The 13,924-nt window shown below is 31.3% G+C and overlaps 1 protein-coding gene across 2 annotated transcripts in view; it reads right to left on the reverse strand.

Moving 5' to 3' along the window:
• Positions 1-2,085: 2,085 nt before the first annotated feature.
• Positions 2,086-13,924, reverse strand: part of LOC105831284 (serine/threonine-protein kinase dyf-5) — an 81,039-nt gene continuing 69,200 nt past the window's right edge. Inside the window, exons 6-10 of one of the 2 annotated variants that reach the window (XM_028189740.2) lie at positions 6,959-7,123; positions 6,649-6,768; positions 6,148-6,426; positions 4,204-4,421; positions 2,086-3,936 (exon numbers count right to left, since the gene is read on the reverse strand). In XM_028189740.2, the coding sequence (XP_028045541.1) occupies positions 3,824-3,936; positions 4,204-4,421; positions 6,148-6,426; positions 6,649-6,768; positions 6,959-7,123 (895 nt within the window). In that variant the 3' untranslated portion in view covers positions 2,086-3,823. The remainder of the gene's footprint in view (positions 3,937-4,203; positions 4,422-6,147; positions 6,427-6,648; positions 6,769-6,958; positions 7,124-13,924) is intronic. The other variant, XM_012671299.3, reaches the window with a different exon arrangement.

Raw genomic sequence — 13,924 nt, forward strand, 5'->3', positions numbered from 1 at the left:
AGATAATTTTTTGCACACACACACACACACACACACACACACACACACACACACACACACACACACACACACACACCACATACACACACACGGGTGGGTGCAAAGAAACCTTCGGCCACCCTCCCACACCCACCTGTCCAAGTCGCTAACCCATGTGCATTGTATTGGAAATCAAGTAAAGTATACGTGACCATTTCGAACGTGGCGGTTTCGAACGTGGGTAAATTGAACTCCGTGCAATATTTCCCGTGGCCATTCCGAACGTGGCTATTTCGAACGTGGCCGTTTCAGACATGGCCATTTCGAACGTGGGCAAATTAACCCCCGTGCAATATTTTCGAACGTGGTCAAATTTACGCGTAGCCATTTTGAACGTGGCCATTTCAGACGCTCCCTTTATGATCAAACAACAAAATTTATATAATATTTTAAAAATATTATTTTAAAATTTACAAAATGTTTAATATTTTTAAAGATTTTTTTAATGTTCGACAATACACTGACGTTTACGTGTACGGTGATGGGTAAGGGGACATGCGTTTTGCTGTGCCCAACCTCGACCATCGAATAAATAAAAAATAAACAGTTTCCGACTGATTTTTGTTTTCAAGTATGGCAATCAAACTGTAACAAACCATTTAGCGCTTGAATTATTCCTTACAAAAGGATTTTGAACGAAATACGGATTAATTAGACGATCGACAATTCTTAATCTCATTCTTAATAATACGCGTGGATGGTGACGTGCGGCAAGAAATACGGAAAAAAGTATATCTAATTATTGTACTTACTCTGCACGCTACAATCCTTTTGTACTGCATGAATTCCGGAATTTTTGTACTTCATTAATAAACCTGTTAATGAATTGGCAGCCTCGTAAACAACGTTTCACGTCAAAGTGGTCGGTCATGAGGACATGGTCGGGAATAGGGACATTTACCTTATGCACAGAGAGAAAAGTTTCTTTGGATTTAATAAATTTTCTTTAAGTCAAACAAATTTGTTTATTGGTATACGCCAATGAAACTGATGTTTGAACTAACAAATACAATTGTTTGGACTTTTAAACAAAGTAATTGTTTCTTTTAAATATAATATTTTTTGAAAGAATTTAGTTTTTTCTTTGATTCAAATTCTAGTGTTATTCAACGATAAAACACTATTTGAGCACATATTTTTCTTACAAGGAAACAGAAGCTCGTGACCGAATAGGTGATTACTACTACATGCAGAAAAAATATTCGTTATCAAAACTAAAATTTAGCCATGACAACTAAGATGTATCCTTAAGATGTAATAAAAAATACGTAGGCCCAAAGAGCTCACCACGATGTCATAGGTTGATGCGTTTTTTGTTACCGTGGGTGGTCTGCTTATATAGCCTTTAAAGTGTAAATTGCATTACGAGAAAGGTGTCACGTACATCGTCGCCTAGTGGCGGTCCGCGAACTACATCGCGGCTGCTGCGACCAAGATCAATAAGATTAAATCTTATTTGAATCAAATAATGTTTTTATTTAAATTAAATATTTAATTAAATTGTTTCAAATAATAGTGATTATTCCGCCAAACAATATGATTTAATGTAACAAAACAATCCAATTTTTGTAAGAAATAAATTTTTTCCAGTGAAACAAATATAATTCAAACAAATACATATATTAAATTCAAAGAAACAGTTCTCTCTGTGTGCGTACGTATGTTCGAATGTCTCTTTCTTTCTCTTTCTCTCATGCGTGTGTGTATTATGTTATACGTATATAATGCCATTACGATTTTGATTGTAAAAAATTGTAATTTTAGTAATTGTTATCAAGTAATTATTATTTTAGTATGTAAGAATTATACTATCTAAGAATATTAGATTATAAGAAAGTGATTTTGTATTAAAACAAATTATTCGGTTTAGCAGCGCCAAGTTTTTGTAGTAAAATGTTTATTTGTAATATTTGTACAAATAATTATTTGTAATAGATTTTCTAGTTCGTATGAACATCCATTTTTATAGTTGGCGCATTTTCTTTATATCATTACTTTTGTAGAGAAAATACATTTTTTGTTCTATTTGGGGAAAAGATTATTTTATTAAAATTTCATACATTTGTAATGCTAAATTAAAATTATTTTGTACAAGAATATAAAGTTTTTAAGAGTTGTAACAAGACATTGAAGTCTTTGGAATATAAAATAACAGAATAACACAGGAAAAAGTATAGTAAATGAATGCATACATATAATAGAAAACGTGTATATTACTTATTTGTTATATGTTATATTTTTTGTTCTAATGTCATATTTGTATATGTTTTATATCAGATATAACACGGTGTAATATTATTTTTCACATGAATTTTCAATCGAATATATAACGTATTTAATAGAATAATAACAAAAGAGGTCGACAAGCAACTACCAGATTGAATATAATGCTAAAGTACAAAGTTCCTTTATTAATATTCAAAAATTTAAAAGATACGTTTCGACTTGCTTAGTCTTTATCAGTCTAACAATCTAAATTTAAATATCTAATTTTACAATATTAAAGAGTATAAATAGGAATGGTGTCAAGTAACAGTGTGAATCGTGAAAGTAGCGCATGTCGATAAATGTTGAAATATTCGTTAGAAATTTTCTAACGAATACATATGTGCATATTATAAGGATGTTTCTAAAGTTCGTAAAATTTTTACATCGTTTCTACCTCAAATCTATGATCACATCCACATAGAATGACCGTTTTGGAGCGGATGTTCACTCCAATATTATTGGGGTTTGTACTTTAGCATTATATTCAATCTGATAGTTGCTCGCCTTAATCGACCTCTCTTGTTATCATTATTCTATTATTTAGAAAAACGAGCGAAAAATATTATTATAAGTATTTAATTAATATTTATTCTATAATTTAGAACATGATTTTCGAAAATCGTTTTATTATAATCAAATGTCACAAAAAGATTATGCGGTATATAATTAATATATACAAGTGTGTGTGTGTGTGTGTGTGTGTGTGTGTGTGTGTGTGTGTGTGTGTGTGTGTGTGTGTGTGTGTGTGTGTGTGTGTGTGTGTGTGTGTGTGTGTGTGTGTGTGTGTGTGTGTGTGTGTGTGTGTGTGTGTGTGTGTGTACACATACACGGTATAGTATAATTATAATATACCTATATACATTATCGTTTTCCGAATCATTATTTCTCAGAAAATTAAACTTTTTCATACATGATCAACTAACATGGATGACTTATAGCAATCTATATATTATAATATCTCTTTTAATAGAACTTTGATCATATGAAAATGTTGCAATTCAAGATCATAATGATTCCGTTCTGTCAGACATGTCACACTCCATGTAATTAAAGTATGACCAGAGGGATTAGTTACTTCATAAAAATCTAAATAACTTTTTACTGTTTTTTACTGTTAATTTTTAAAAAGTAACGTGTTACCGTTGCTTAGAAAGTAATAATTATTTTTCACTGATAAATTAAATATAAAATTAATAATAGTTTTGATTAATTTCAACCATAATCCATACGTTTATAAAATAAAATTCGTTATTGTATAAATTTAACACCATCACTATTATCGTTACAGGTAGAAAAAAAATTACGATTGTTACAAAAAAAGGTAAAGCTGTTACAAGTAACACATTACTTCTCAATTCTTTCGTAAAACTTTACTTTATGGAAAAAATGTGTTTTTTCTACTTGCATCTCTACCACACAATGGAACGACAATGATTGTTCTATCACAGTTGAAATTCGCCTAAAAAAGGCCACAATGACAAATTATTGATTTGATAAAAACGAACTTCTACAACAGTCATTTGAGGTATTTCGCTGCCCAATTTATTCGACCATGAGGTCCACTGCTGGCTTTCGTGTTGAAAACATTCCCAAACAAGTTTGGTTGAAACATGGGCTTATTCGAACTCTCTATCGGAAAGAAATACCATATTAACTGATATTATCAGACTTACAACTTATTAACTATTTCTATATGCAAATAAACTATTATAGCATTTGCATTCCTATTTCAAAAATAGGTATATTAAAAAAATGCTATTTTTCTAAAATAGAAACTAGAATAGAAAGGAACTAATCTTTGCAGTGCAATATTTGATTAATAAGAAAAAATTGCACTATTTTTTAAACCAAGAATACAATAGCAATGTACATAAGTACTTATGTAAAAGTACTTACTGATATTTTGAGTACCATATACGCTAGGATAAGGTAATCTCAAATTTTGTTCGGTGATGTAGCGATTTCGTGCGAGATAATGTTGCCTTGTCTGACTTTCAATATTATTTCTAGGCCTCCAAAATGAGTCTGTAAAATCCTCATATTTATTGGCTGTTGTCTGACCAATGAATCCATTCAATAACAATTTAGATTGATTGATATTGGAGTCTTCATTTCTTGAAAATAAATAGAAAAAAACCATTAAATTAAAAAGCAGCAACATGTATTAATAAAGATGCATAAGCTGTTTATTGCATATTTGAATTTGACCAATAAGATCAATATGAACAATAAGAAATTACACAAAGTTTTAATATAATAGTCATATATGTATAATATACACTTGTCATTACCCATACATTTTAATTTTGAAAAATTGTTCCATTCAGTATACATTTACCGCCATCCAATAAATGCAATGAGCATGTTAAAATTTCGATAATCAAAACAATAATTGCTAAAATATACTAGAATGTATATATCACATGTAGCAGAAATGATCGTATATTCTAACAAGTCTATTGTCATGAAATTTTCAACGACATGTTTGGTAAAGTGAGTCAATAAGGCTCGATTTAGATATAGGTAATGTGTAACATAAAGTGACTTGAAAAATATTACAAATTGACCTAACAAACTTAAACACGTTTAAGATTAACGAAAAGAAAATATTTGGCAATAAAGCAATTAAATTTTGCATAATATTAGTTAAAATATATAAATCAACTTGCACACAATCATATCGTACACTGAGAAAAATTTCCAGGCTTTTTCCAATAGAAAGAATCGGATTGTTCATCGAAAAAGTAACAAATACATATTTTTTATTACATTGAACAGACAAAATATCCGTTCACAGTTTATTAAAAATCCGTGTAGAAATTTCACCTTGCATATGACTATAGAGGTTTCTCGCTACTTCTTGGCTACTGCATAAGACTGAGGTTCGAGGCTTAAAATTTTATTTTTATACCAATTGTCTTTATCAATTCTCGGAAGCTCTCTCAGAGTTGCAGAGGTCCAGGAACTCTCTTCGAGTAATAAAAATAATATGTACTACATTTTGCTGCTAGTGCATCTAGGTAAGCCGTGAGTGGTCTTCTTTTATAAACTTTTTAGTGTAAATCTTCTCACGAGAAAGAGAAGCGCTGCGCCCTCGCTCAGCAGAGATCTTGCGAACTACTCGCTGCTGCTGCGGTCAGTACGGCCGGTACAAAATCCATCTACGTACGGTACCTACCAAATACACGCGAGCTAAATCCTTTCTAGCGCTTAGCTAAGAAAAATAAACTGGAAAAACTAACCAAACGCTAGAACCAAACTAGTTTACTACGGTCAAATTTCCACACGGGAATATCCAAAATAAAATATCCGTTTATTATTTTTTTAACAGATAATCCGATCAAGTGCATTTAGTTTGGGTCAGATCTGGTCGGATATTATTTTATCGGATATTATTTTATCGAACGAAATACTTTCTTTTTATCCTATTTAAATGTAATGTCCTACTAAATTGTCGGTATATCCTATAAAATTTTAACGGATAGACCTATGGCACATCCTTTTTTGTTCACATTTTATTGGAAATTGCATTTTAGCAGTTTAGAATATTGATCATTTTTGTTGAATTTTCCGATTACAAAATGATTGGAAAAAGACTAAAACGGTTATTTCCAATCAAAACTATTGGATATTTTTCTTAAGATATTTTCTTAAGATTTTCTAATGTAAGATTGTTTCATTCGAATATAATTCTTTTCAAATGACATTAAGTTAAGCACATTTATTAAGTGGCTGGAAATTACATTCTATCTGATTTGCAGTTGTATCAAAAAATAACTGATTACTAATATTACGCTTGCAACAAAAATTCTGTAGATTGGATTTCGGAATTTTATATACCTGGATGGCAAATTTGTGCTCTGGCCTGCGACATATCGAGCCACACTAAGATAGTGTTGTTTTGCCGAGACTTTGCGCATGTTCTTGGTTTGGTTGGACTGATTTGATTGATTCCTCGACATTCTCGAAGGTGATTCCTTCCACGTTGGTAAGGACCAATTCGCATTGCTATGCAAATTGTCGGATTGTTGATAGTTTGCATTCCAATTGGCACAATTTTCCTTGCATACACGATTTGGGATTAATGTCGCGTTTGGATTTTCTGGCACAATTTTGCTTCTAAGACGAATCAGTAGATAATTAGATTAGAGCTAATCGGAGAATGACATAATGGAAAATTGTGTGTGCGTGTACGGTGCGTGTGCGTGTGCGGTGCGTGTGCGTGCGTGCGTGCGTGCGTGCGTGCGTGCGTGCGTGCGTGCGTGCGTGCGTGCGTGCGTGCGTGCGTGCGTGCGTGCGTGCGTGTGTGTGTGTGTGTGTGTGAAAAATCGTGCAACGCACCCTAGAAGATCAGCAAAATTGTCCTCGTCCCATTTAGAGGCATTACTGTGATTGTTATGATTTAGCAACGGTAAGACTGCTGCCTGCTGTTGTGATTCAACAAGCATCTTTTCTGGTGCTCTAGAATAAATTTCATTTCACTACAATTCGAACATTTAATAATCGAAAAATTAAAAATGTAGAATTTACGTAATTATAGTTCTTCATATGTATACATATAGTATATTATTTTCTTCATAATAGAGCTGGTATAAATGGTGTGACTGTGTATTTTATATATACTCATATAGATTATAGTAAATTGTCTTACCTCGATTGAATTAAATTATTAATGACATCTTCCTGAGAATAATTGTGTTGCTTGGGCGCAGGAGGTGGAAGATTTATTTTATTCATAACGAAATCTCGTTGAGATACGACACCAATTTTTTTACTATTAATGATATATGGATCGCCGACTTGAAAATATGGATATCTAAAATCATTAATTGTAACAGTAACTACTGGATAATTTTAAATTGTTTAAGATTTAAAAAAATTTTTTTTCAATGGTTTTTAAAAGATCTGATAAATGTTAATAGGGTTTGAAATGTTTCAAAAAATATATCAATGTGAATTCATTTGTTTTAAGGGGTAACATCAGTGTAAAATTTTAAATTATTTTTGGGGGAGTATTAACTTAAAGAGCAAATTATATAGGTTTATTTTATACGCTTTAAAGTACGTCCATGAATTTTTTCAAATGTTTTTGAAACAAAATGGCAGTCGTAGCATGATTCAAGGACAGATAGTTTTTTTTTAGCGCTTTACCCTTAGGAAAATCTACTTTAAATAAAGTTAAAGTTTTTGAAAGTAACCTTATAAATTTAAAAGTTTACTGAAAAAATTTTTAGGTAAGCTAAAGTATATAAAAGGTTACTCTAAAGTGATTTAAAAAATTTTAAAGTACGTAAATATTAACTTTAAGAGAATTTTAGAAGAATCAAAGATTTTAAGAACCGACTTTAAGAAGGATAAAAAAGTATTTTTTAAGTAATCTTAATAAATCTGAAGTGATTCTAAAATAACTCTAAACTTTAAAGTTTTTCTACAATTCTTGACCTTCAGTTTAAAATTCTATGTAAATAAACTTTATAGAACATCCATTTTATGCTTAGTTTTAAATTTTTAATTAATTTTTAATACTATCCTTTTTATTAACCAATATTACATGGAATTATAATTTATATATAAAATTGCAATTAATAATTTAGATAAAATTGCTTATATCAGAAAAATCTATTACACGGATTATAAGAACATTTTATAATATATTTTAGACTTTTCGTACATATATACTTTTTAATAATATGTGTACATATTTTAATTTTAAACTAATTTAACATTGCGCTGATATCACTTAATAAGACAAACCAAATAAATTTACATATACTGTCTGACAATGATTCGTTCCTAGGGACCTTTCACGGGGTAAGCACCATGAGTAATTCTTACGTTTTTCTTAAATACTCCGCGAGGGATGCCCAGGAATGAATCATTGTCAGGCAATGTACATAACAATTCAGACATTTTACTTATGTTGCTCTCCTTACCAAGTTTTTCTTGGTAAGATGTTCAGGAACAGGCGGAACCATTAACAATGGAACAAAATAGCAGCAGCAGGCAAAAAGCAGATGCTTTTTTCTGCTACGTGAAATAGCAGCACAAATAAGTAACCCACTCGGAATGTAATGTTTCTAAAATATTTTATTTGAAATGTTACACTGTATACAGCAATATTACAGAAATATTTCACGACTATTTCTGCAACACTTCTGCAATGTTTCAATGTCCGCGATCATTTCAAGTGCAATCTTTTTGAAAGATTTTAGTAATATTTCGATAATATTATTGAAATATTTCAGAAACATATCTATGCAGATAGCAGAAACATTTCAGAAAATATCTTAAATACATTTTATCCAAGAAATTGCAGATACACTTAAAAAATATTATGATAATAATAATTAAAACAGGATCGATGAAATTGTTAAATGTGAAGATAAAAATGAAATTGTCTATATAATTGGTTTACAGCGGGTTTTGCAAATATGAAAGCAAACTTTTTTATCTTGTCTCAAAGATTTCAGAAATATAGCATTTGCATTATTACAAAAATATAGTGCAGATTTACTTTTAAAATATTTTACATGCAAAGTTACAATTAAAATGTTAACAAAATATTTATGTATCATTTTCAAATATTAGAATATTTCAACAACATTACTTGCCGAGTGGGAATCCAAAACAACAGGAAGTTTTACAACAAATCATACAATCAATTAAATAAAAAGGAAATAAAAATTTACATATATGTTTTGTTCAGAATTCAGTATATATTGAGCTCGCACTATCGTCGCGTCAGGTGGCAGCATCTATCAGACTAGGCTAATCTAGATGATGGAGCGCCGCGCTAGCGTACCTCGCGCATGCGTCAGCTCGTCTCCCGTTTCACTTCGGTAGTTCGGTACGTGTGCTCTATGGCATCGCGTCGGTTTACGTTTTCCATCGACCGTTTCGACATATTTTAAGGAGATCCTAATGTCGTCTGTTTTACCGACAATTTTTACCAATGCCTATCTTTTTATTGCATTTACAGAATTAAAAATCCTTCTCCACAATTAAAGTATAGACGATAACGAACGTAACGAAAAAAATTTTTTAATTGTCGGCGTCTGACGTGAACTCGTAACAAAATGTGCTTGATATAAAAGTTGTGCACCTTGTACGTATAAATCAAGTCAGGTCCGGACACGAGTGAACATTAAAGAATAATACCATGCTTTCAGATTAAGCGTAGGCGTCTTAATAAAAAAGATACGCATTGGTAAACATTTCGTGTCTCAAAAGAGCAATCTGAAAATTTTTTTAAATTCTTGGTATGAAATTCAATTCATAAGCTGATATTAATAATATCTGATATAATAATATTATAAATTTTAATTCTGGAAAAAGATTTCTAAATCTATAAAAGAAATATATACAAAATTTTGTTAATGACGTGCACAAATGACTCTTCAATCGAGGGCGATAATGTAGAATCATTTGTGCACGTCATTAAGAGGATGCTAAAGCCGTGTGTTTTACCGACATTCTGTATTTATTACTTAATTTCGAATTGAATTTACAGAATTGATAATCCTTTTACACTTTTAAAGTACGTACACAAATGAACCCGGGAACGATTAGATAAAGACCAAAAATGCAAAAAAATTTTTAAAGTTTATTTGGTCATAAAAATATTTGCTTCAAAATACAAGTTATGTAGCTTATACGTACAAATGAATGGTGTTCCCGGGTTCGGAATAGATTGAGGAATAAGATTATAATTGTCAATTTACGATTACAAGCCGTACAAAAAAGATATTTTAAAAATAAAAGCGCTTAAATAAATAAAATTTTTGATTACATAAATATGTTTTTTTACGGCTTGTAAACGTAATTTGACAAATATAGTCTTATTCCTTCTATTCCAAACTGCGAGACACTATTTATTTGTAAGTATAAGCTATATAACTTGTATTTTAAAGCAAATTTTTTCATGAACAAGGATAAATAATGACTCTGCATTATCGACCTCAATCAAGTTTGATGGGCAGTTTAGCATCCTTTTAACAAAGTTTTGTATATATTTCTTTTATAGATTTAGAAATCCTTTTCCAGAATTAAAGTTCATGTATTAATATCAGCTTATAAATTGAATTTCATACCAAGAATTAGAAAAAATGTTTTAGATTGCTCTTTTGAGACACGAAATGTTTATCAATGTGTATCTTTTTTATTAAGACGCCTACGCTCAATCTGAAAGCATAGTATTGTTCCTTAATGTTCATTCGTGTGCGGATCTGACTTGATTTATACGTACAGGGTGTTGCAGCAACATATAGGTCAGTATGACGGGTTGCCTATTCATGCAGACGCGCACGGTAATCCACAACTGCGTAATCTTCGGCGCATTATGATGTCATTTTGACTTCATCATGACTTCATGTTCTGCTTCTGCAAATTTACTGTAGCTACTCTCGCGACATAATGCGTCGAAGCCTACGTAGTTGTGGATTACCGTGCGCGCCTGCACCAATAAGCAACCTGTCATACTGACCTATATGTTGCTGCAACACCCTGTACAAGGTACACAACTTTTATATCAAGCACATTTTGTTACAAGTCCACACCAGACGCCGACAATTAAAATTTTTTTTTTATTTTTCGTATAAAATTGTTATATCCGCACATTGTTATCGTCTATACTTTAATTGTGGAGAAGGATTTTTAATTCTGTAAATGCAATAAAAAGTTGGACCTTGGAACAAATTGTATAATTCTGTCGGTAAAACAGACGACTTTAGGATCCCCTTAAGCTCGATTCTACTCGTGGGATCTTTGAATACTGATTCAGAGACTGCTCAACGGAAGGACTCATCTAGCGATGAAGAGAGACTCACTATCATCGCTCAGGTACATCATCAACGAGAGACTCAAGCTCACCACGCTACGCGCACGCCGGCGTCGCGGCTCACGGGTATTCTGATCACCACCGGTAACAGATTAGTATAATCTCTCCCGTGTAAGTGAGCAAGACTTGATATCATTTGTTAAACTCATTATTGTGCTCAGTAAAGAACAAGCGTGTGCATGATGTTATTTTATATCAGTGATCTTAAATATACGACAGCCCAGATTCGGTCTGAGTATTATATGTGACTTCCACGTCAGATCAACGTTGTATTATTTATTTGAGCATTGTTCCACGGCGTCCTCTCATCCTGCTTTTATCCGTAGAGCTAACTAGCAAACTTGTCGCCAAGTCGCGAACATGTTTGAAGTAAATGAAACAATTTAATAGTCGAGACACATTTAATATTTGTACTTAAGTACAAATAGAAAGTATAAATAGAAAATTAGTTTTGGTATTTGTTTGCTGTAAATGCAACAGATTAACGAATGCTAAAACTAATTTTTTATTTATACTTTCTATTTGTATAATACTTACGTACAAATATTAAATAAATCTTGACTATTAAACTGTTTAACATTAAACATATATGTAAATTTTTATTTTATTTTCATTAGTTTTATTAGTCTTATTTTTAGTCTTATTTCTTTAAATTTTACTTTTATTATTAAATATTTTATAAGAAATTTCTTTTATTATTAAAAATTTTATAAGAAAACTTCTTAAGAAGTAAGTTTCATTTTTGAAAGTAATTTTTCTTGAAGTAACTTTTTAGCTTATTTTTAAATAAAGTTTAAAATGTCCGAATTTAGATATTTTTTAAGTTTTTTTTTTTTAAGTATTAGGTTTTTTTTTAGGTTTTGTGAAGTAAATTTTTCTAAGGACACGGCCCGACAAATAAAAGTCATCAATCGTGACCTAGAATAAAAAATTAAAGTTTTTTTTAAAGTTTAGTTCAAAAGCTAAAGAATAGCATAGGAATTTTTCGAAATATTAATTATTTCCTTTGTTATAAATAATTGTCTGCGAAATTTTTACGTAAAATTTATAACGTTTAAATGCGTGCCATTTTCACAAAAATCAATATTTCGAGAAATGCCTACACTTTTCTTTAACTTTTACACTTAGTTTTGAAAAAAATTTTGAGTTTTGGTTATTCTAGATTGCGATTGGCGGCTTTTATATGTCGGCTCTATAAAGCGCTCCAAAAAAAGTACCTATCCAATCATGTTACGGCCGCCATTATGTTATAAAAACATTTAAAAAAATTCATGAATGTACCAAAAGACATAAAAAATTTTTAATTTTAATTTTAATTTTAATTTTATTTTCAATTTAGTTATTAAGTCTTTGTTTCCTTGTTCCTTAAAAAAAACACTATCGTTACAACATTACAAAACTTGTAATTCTTTATTTTTTATTCCTAGCAATTAGAAATATATAACAACTATAAAACAAATATTGATGCTTTACTTTAGATAATAAGAGAAAAGTGCGTGCGTGCGTGCATCATACAGCACATGTAGATGCTAAGAATGTTCGATATTGCAGTAGTACATTCTGAGAACATTCGAGATATGTACTACTATTTTCTGAGAACATACTGAGTACATTCCTATTTCCGCCTTCTTCTGCTTCGTAGAATATACTGAGAATATTTTGCAGTAAATACCAAGAATATCACTAGTATCAACGTAGAACCAATGATAAAATATGCACGGAATATTATGTTAACTGGGCATCGGGTGATGACGACGATGACAATGACAATACTCACGTGGAAATTTCGCCTTGCATATAGCTAGGTTCTGGATAGTTTTTCTAGATTCTGTCTAGCATCTATCTAGAAAAAATGGCTAGTACCAAGCTGTATATGTAACTTTCTGAATCTTAGCCCCTAAATATATAATCTGTCCCGAAAGTAGCTATAGTATTTCTCGCTCTTTCCTGGCCACTGCATAAGACCAAGGATAAAGGGTTAAAATTTTATTTGTATATTTTCTCAATTCTCTGAAGCTCTATTCAAGGCCCAAGGGATTCTGTTCGAGTGACAAAAATTATACTACACTTTGCTGTTAGGTAAACCTATTGAGCTCACTATACACATCGAGAGATAATTTGTTGCTGTGGGTGATTTTCTTTTATAAGCCTTTTGGTGTAAATTTTCTCACGAGAAGGAGAAGCGTCGTGCCCTCGCCTAGCAGCGATCTCGCGAACTACTCGCGGTTGCTGCGGAATAATGATATATATATATATATATATTAGTGATGTAATGAATGTGCGATTTTAGACATTTGCGAATGCGAATGCGAAAGCGAATATTGACTTGCACGAACCTGTCGGTTTGGTGCAGTCAGTTGGCCCGCGCGTAAGACTGCAGCGCTAGTGTAGCAGTAGCAGTGTCTTGCCGGAACGCAGTCATTGTTTACGTTTATGAGTTTTATTTTGTATAGTACGTATTATTTATTTACGTAATATTATTTATTTGCGTAATATTTACATATTACGTAATTACGTATAGTATCTACAGTGCTTACAGGTAAGTTCTTATACTTGCCACTAATTTAATAGGTAATTAACCTCAATTAACCTCAGAGTTTTACTTTAAAGTAATTTATCATGTATTTGTTTATTTTTAACTTTCAGAATACATCATTGAAAATGAGCAAAAATAATTCAAGTCCAATTTGGACTTATTTTTTACTCTCTGATACTGATCATGCAAAATGTAGAATTTGCAACAAATTAATCTCGCGCAAAGGGCGTAGAACTAGTGCAATG

Source organism: Monomorium pharaonis, chromosome 3 (genome assembly GCF_013373865.1).
Source record: "Monomorium pharaonis isolate MP-MQ-018 chromosome 3, ASM1337386v2, whole genome shotgun sequence".
Classification (NCBI taxonomy): Eukaryota; Metazoa; Arthropoda; class Insecta; order Hymenoptera; family Formicidae; genus Monomorium; species Monomorium pharaonis.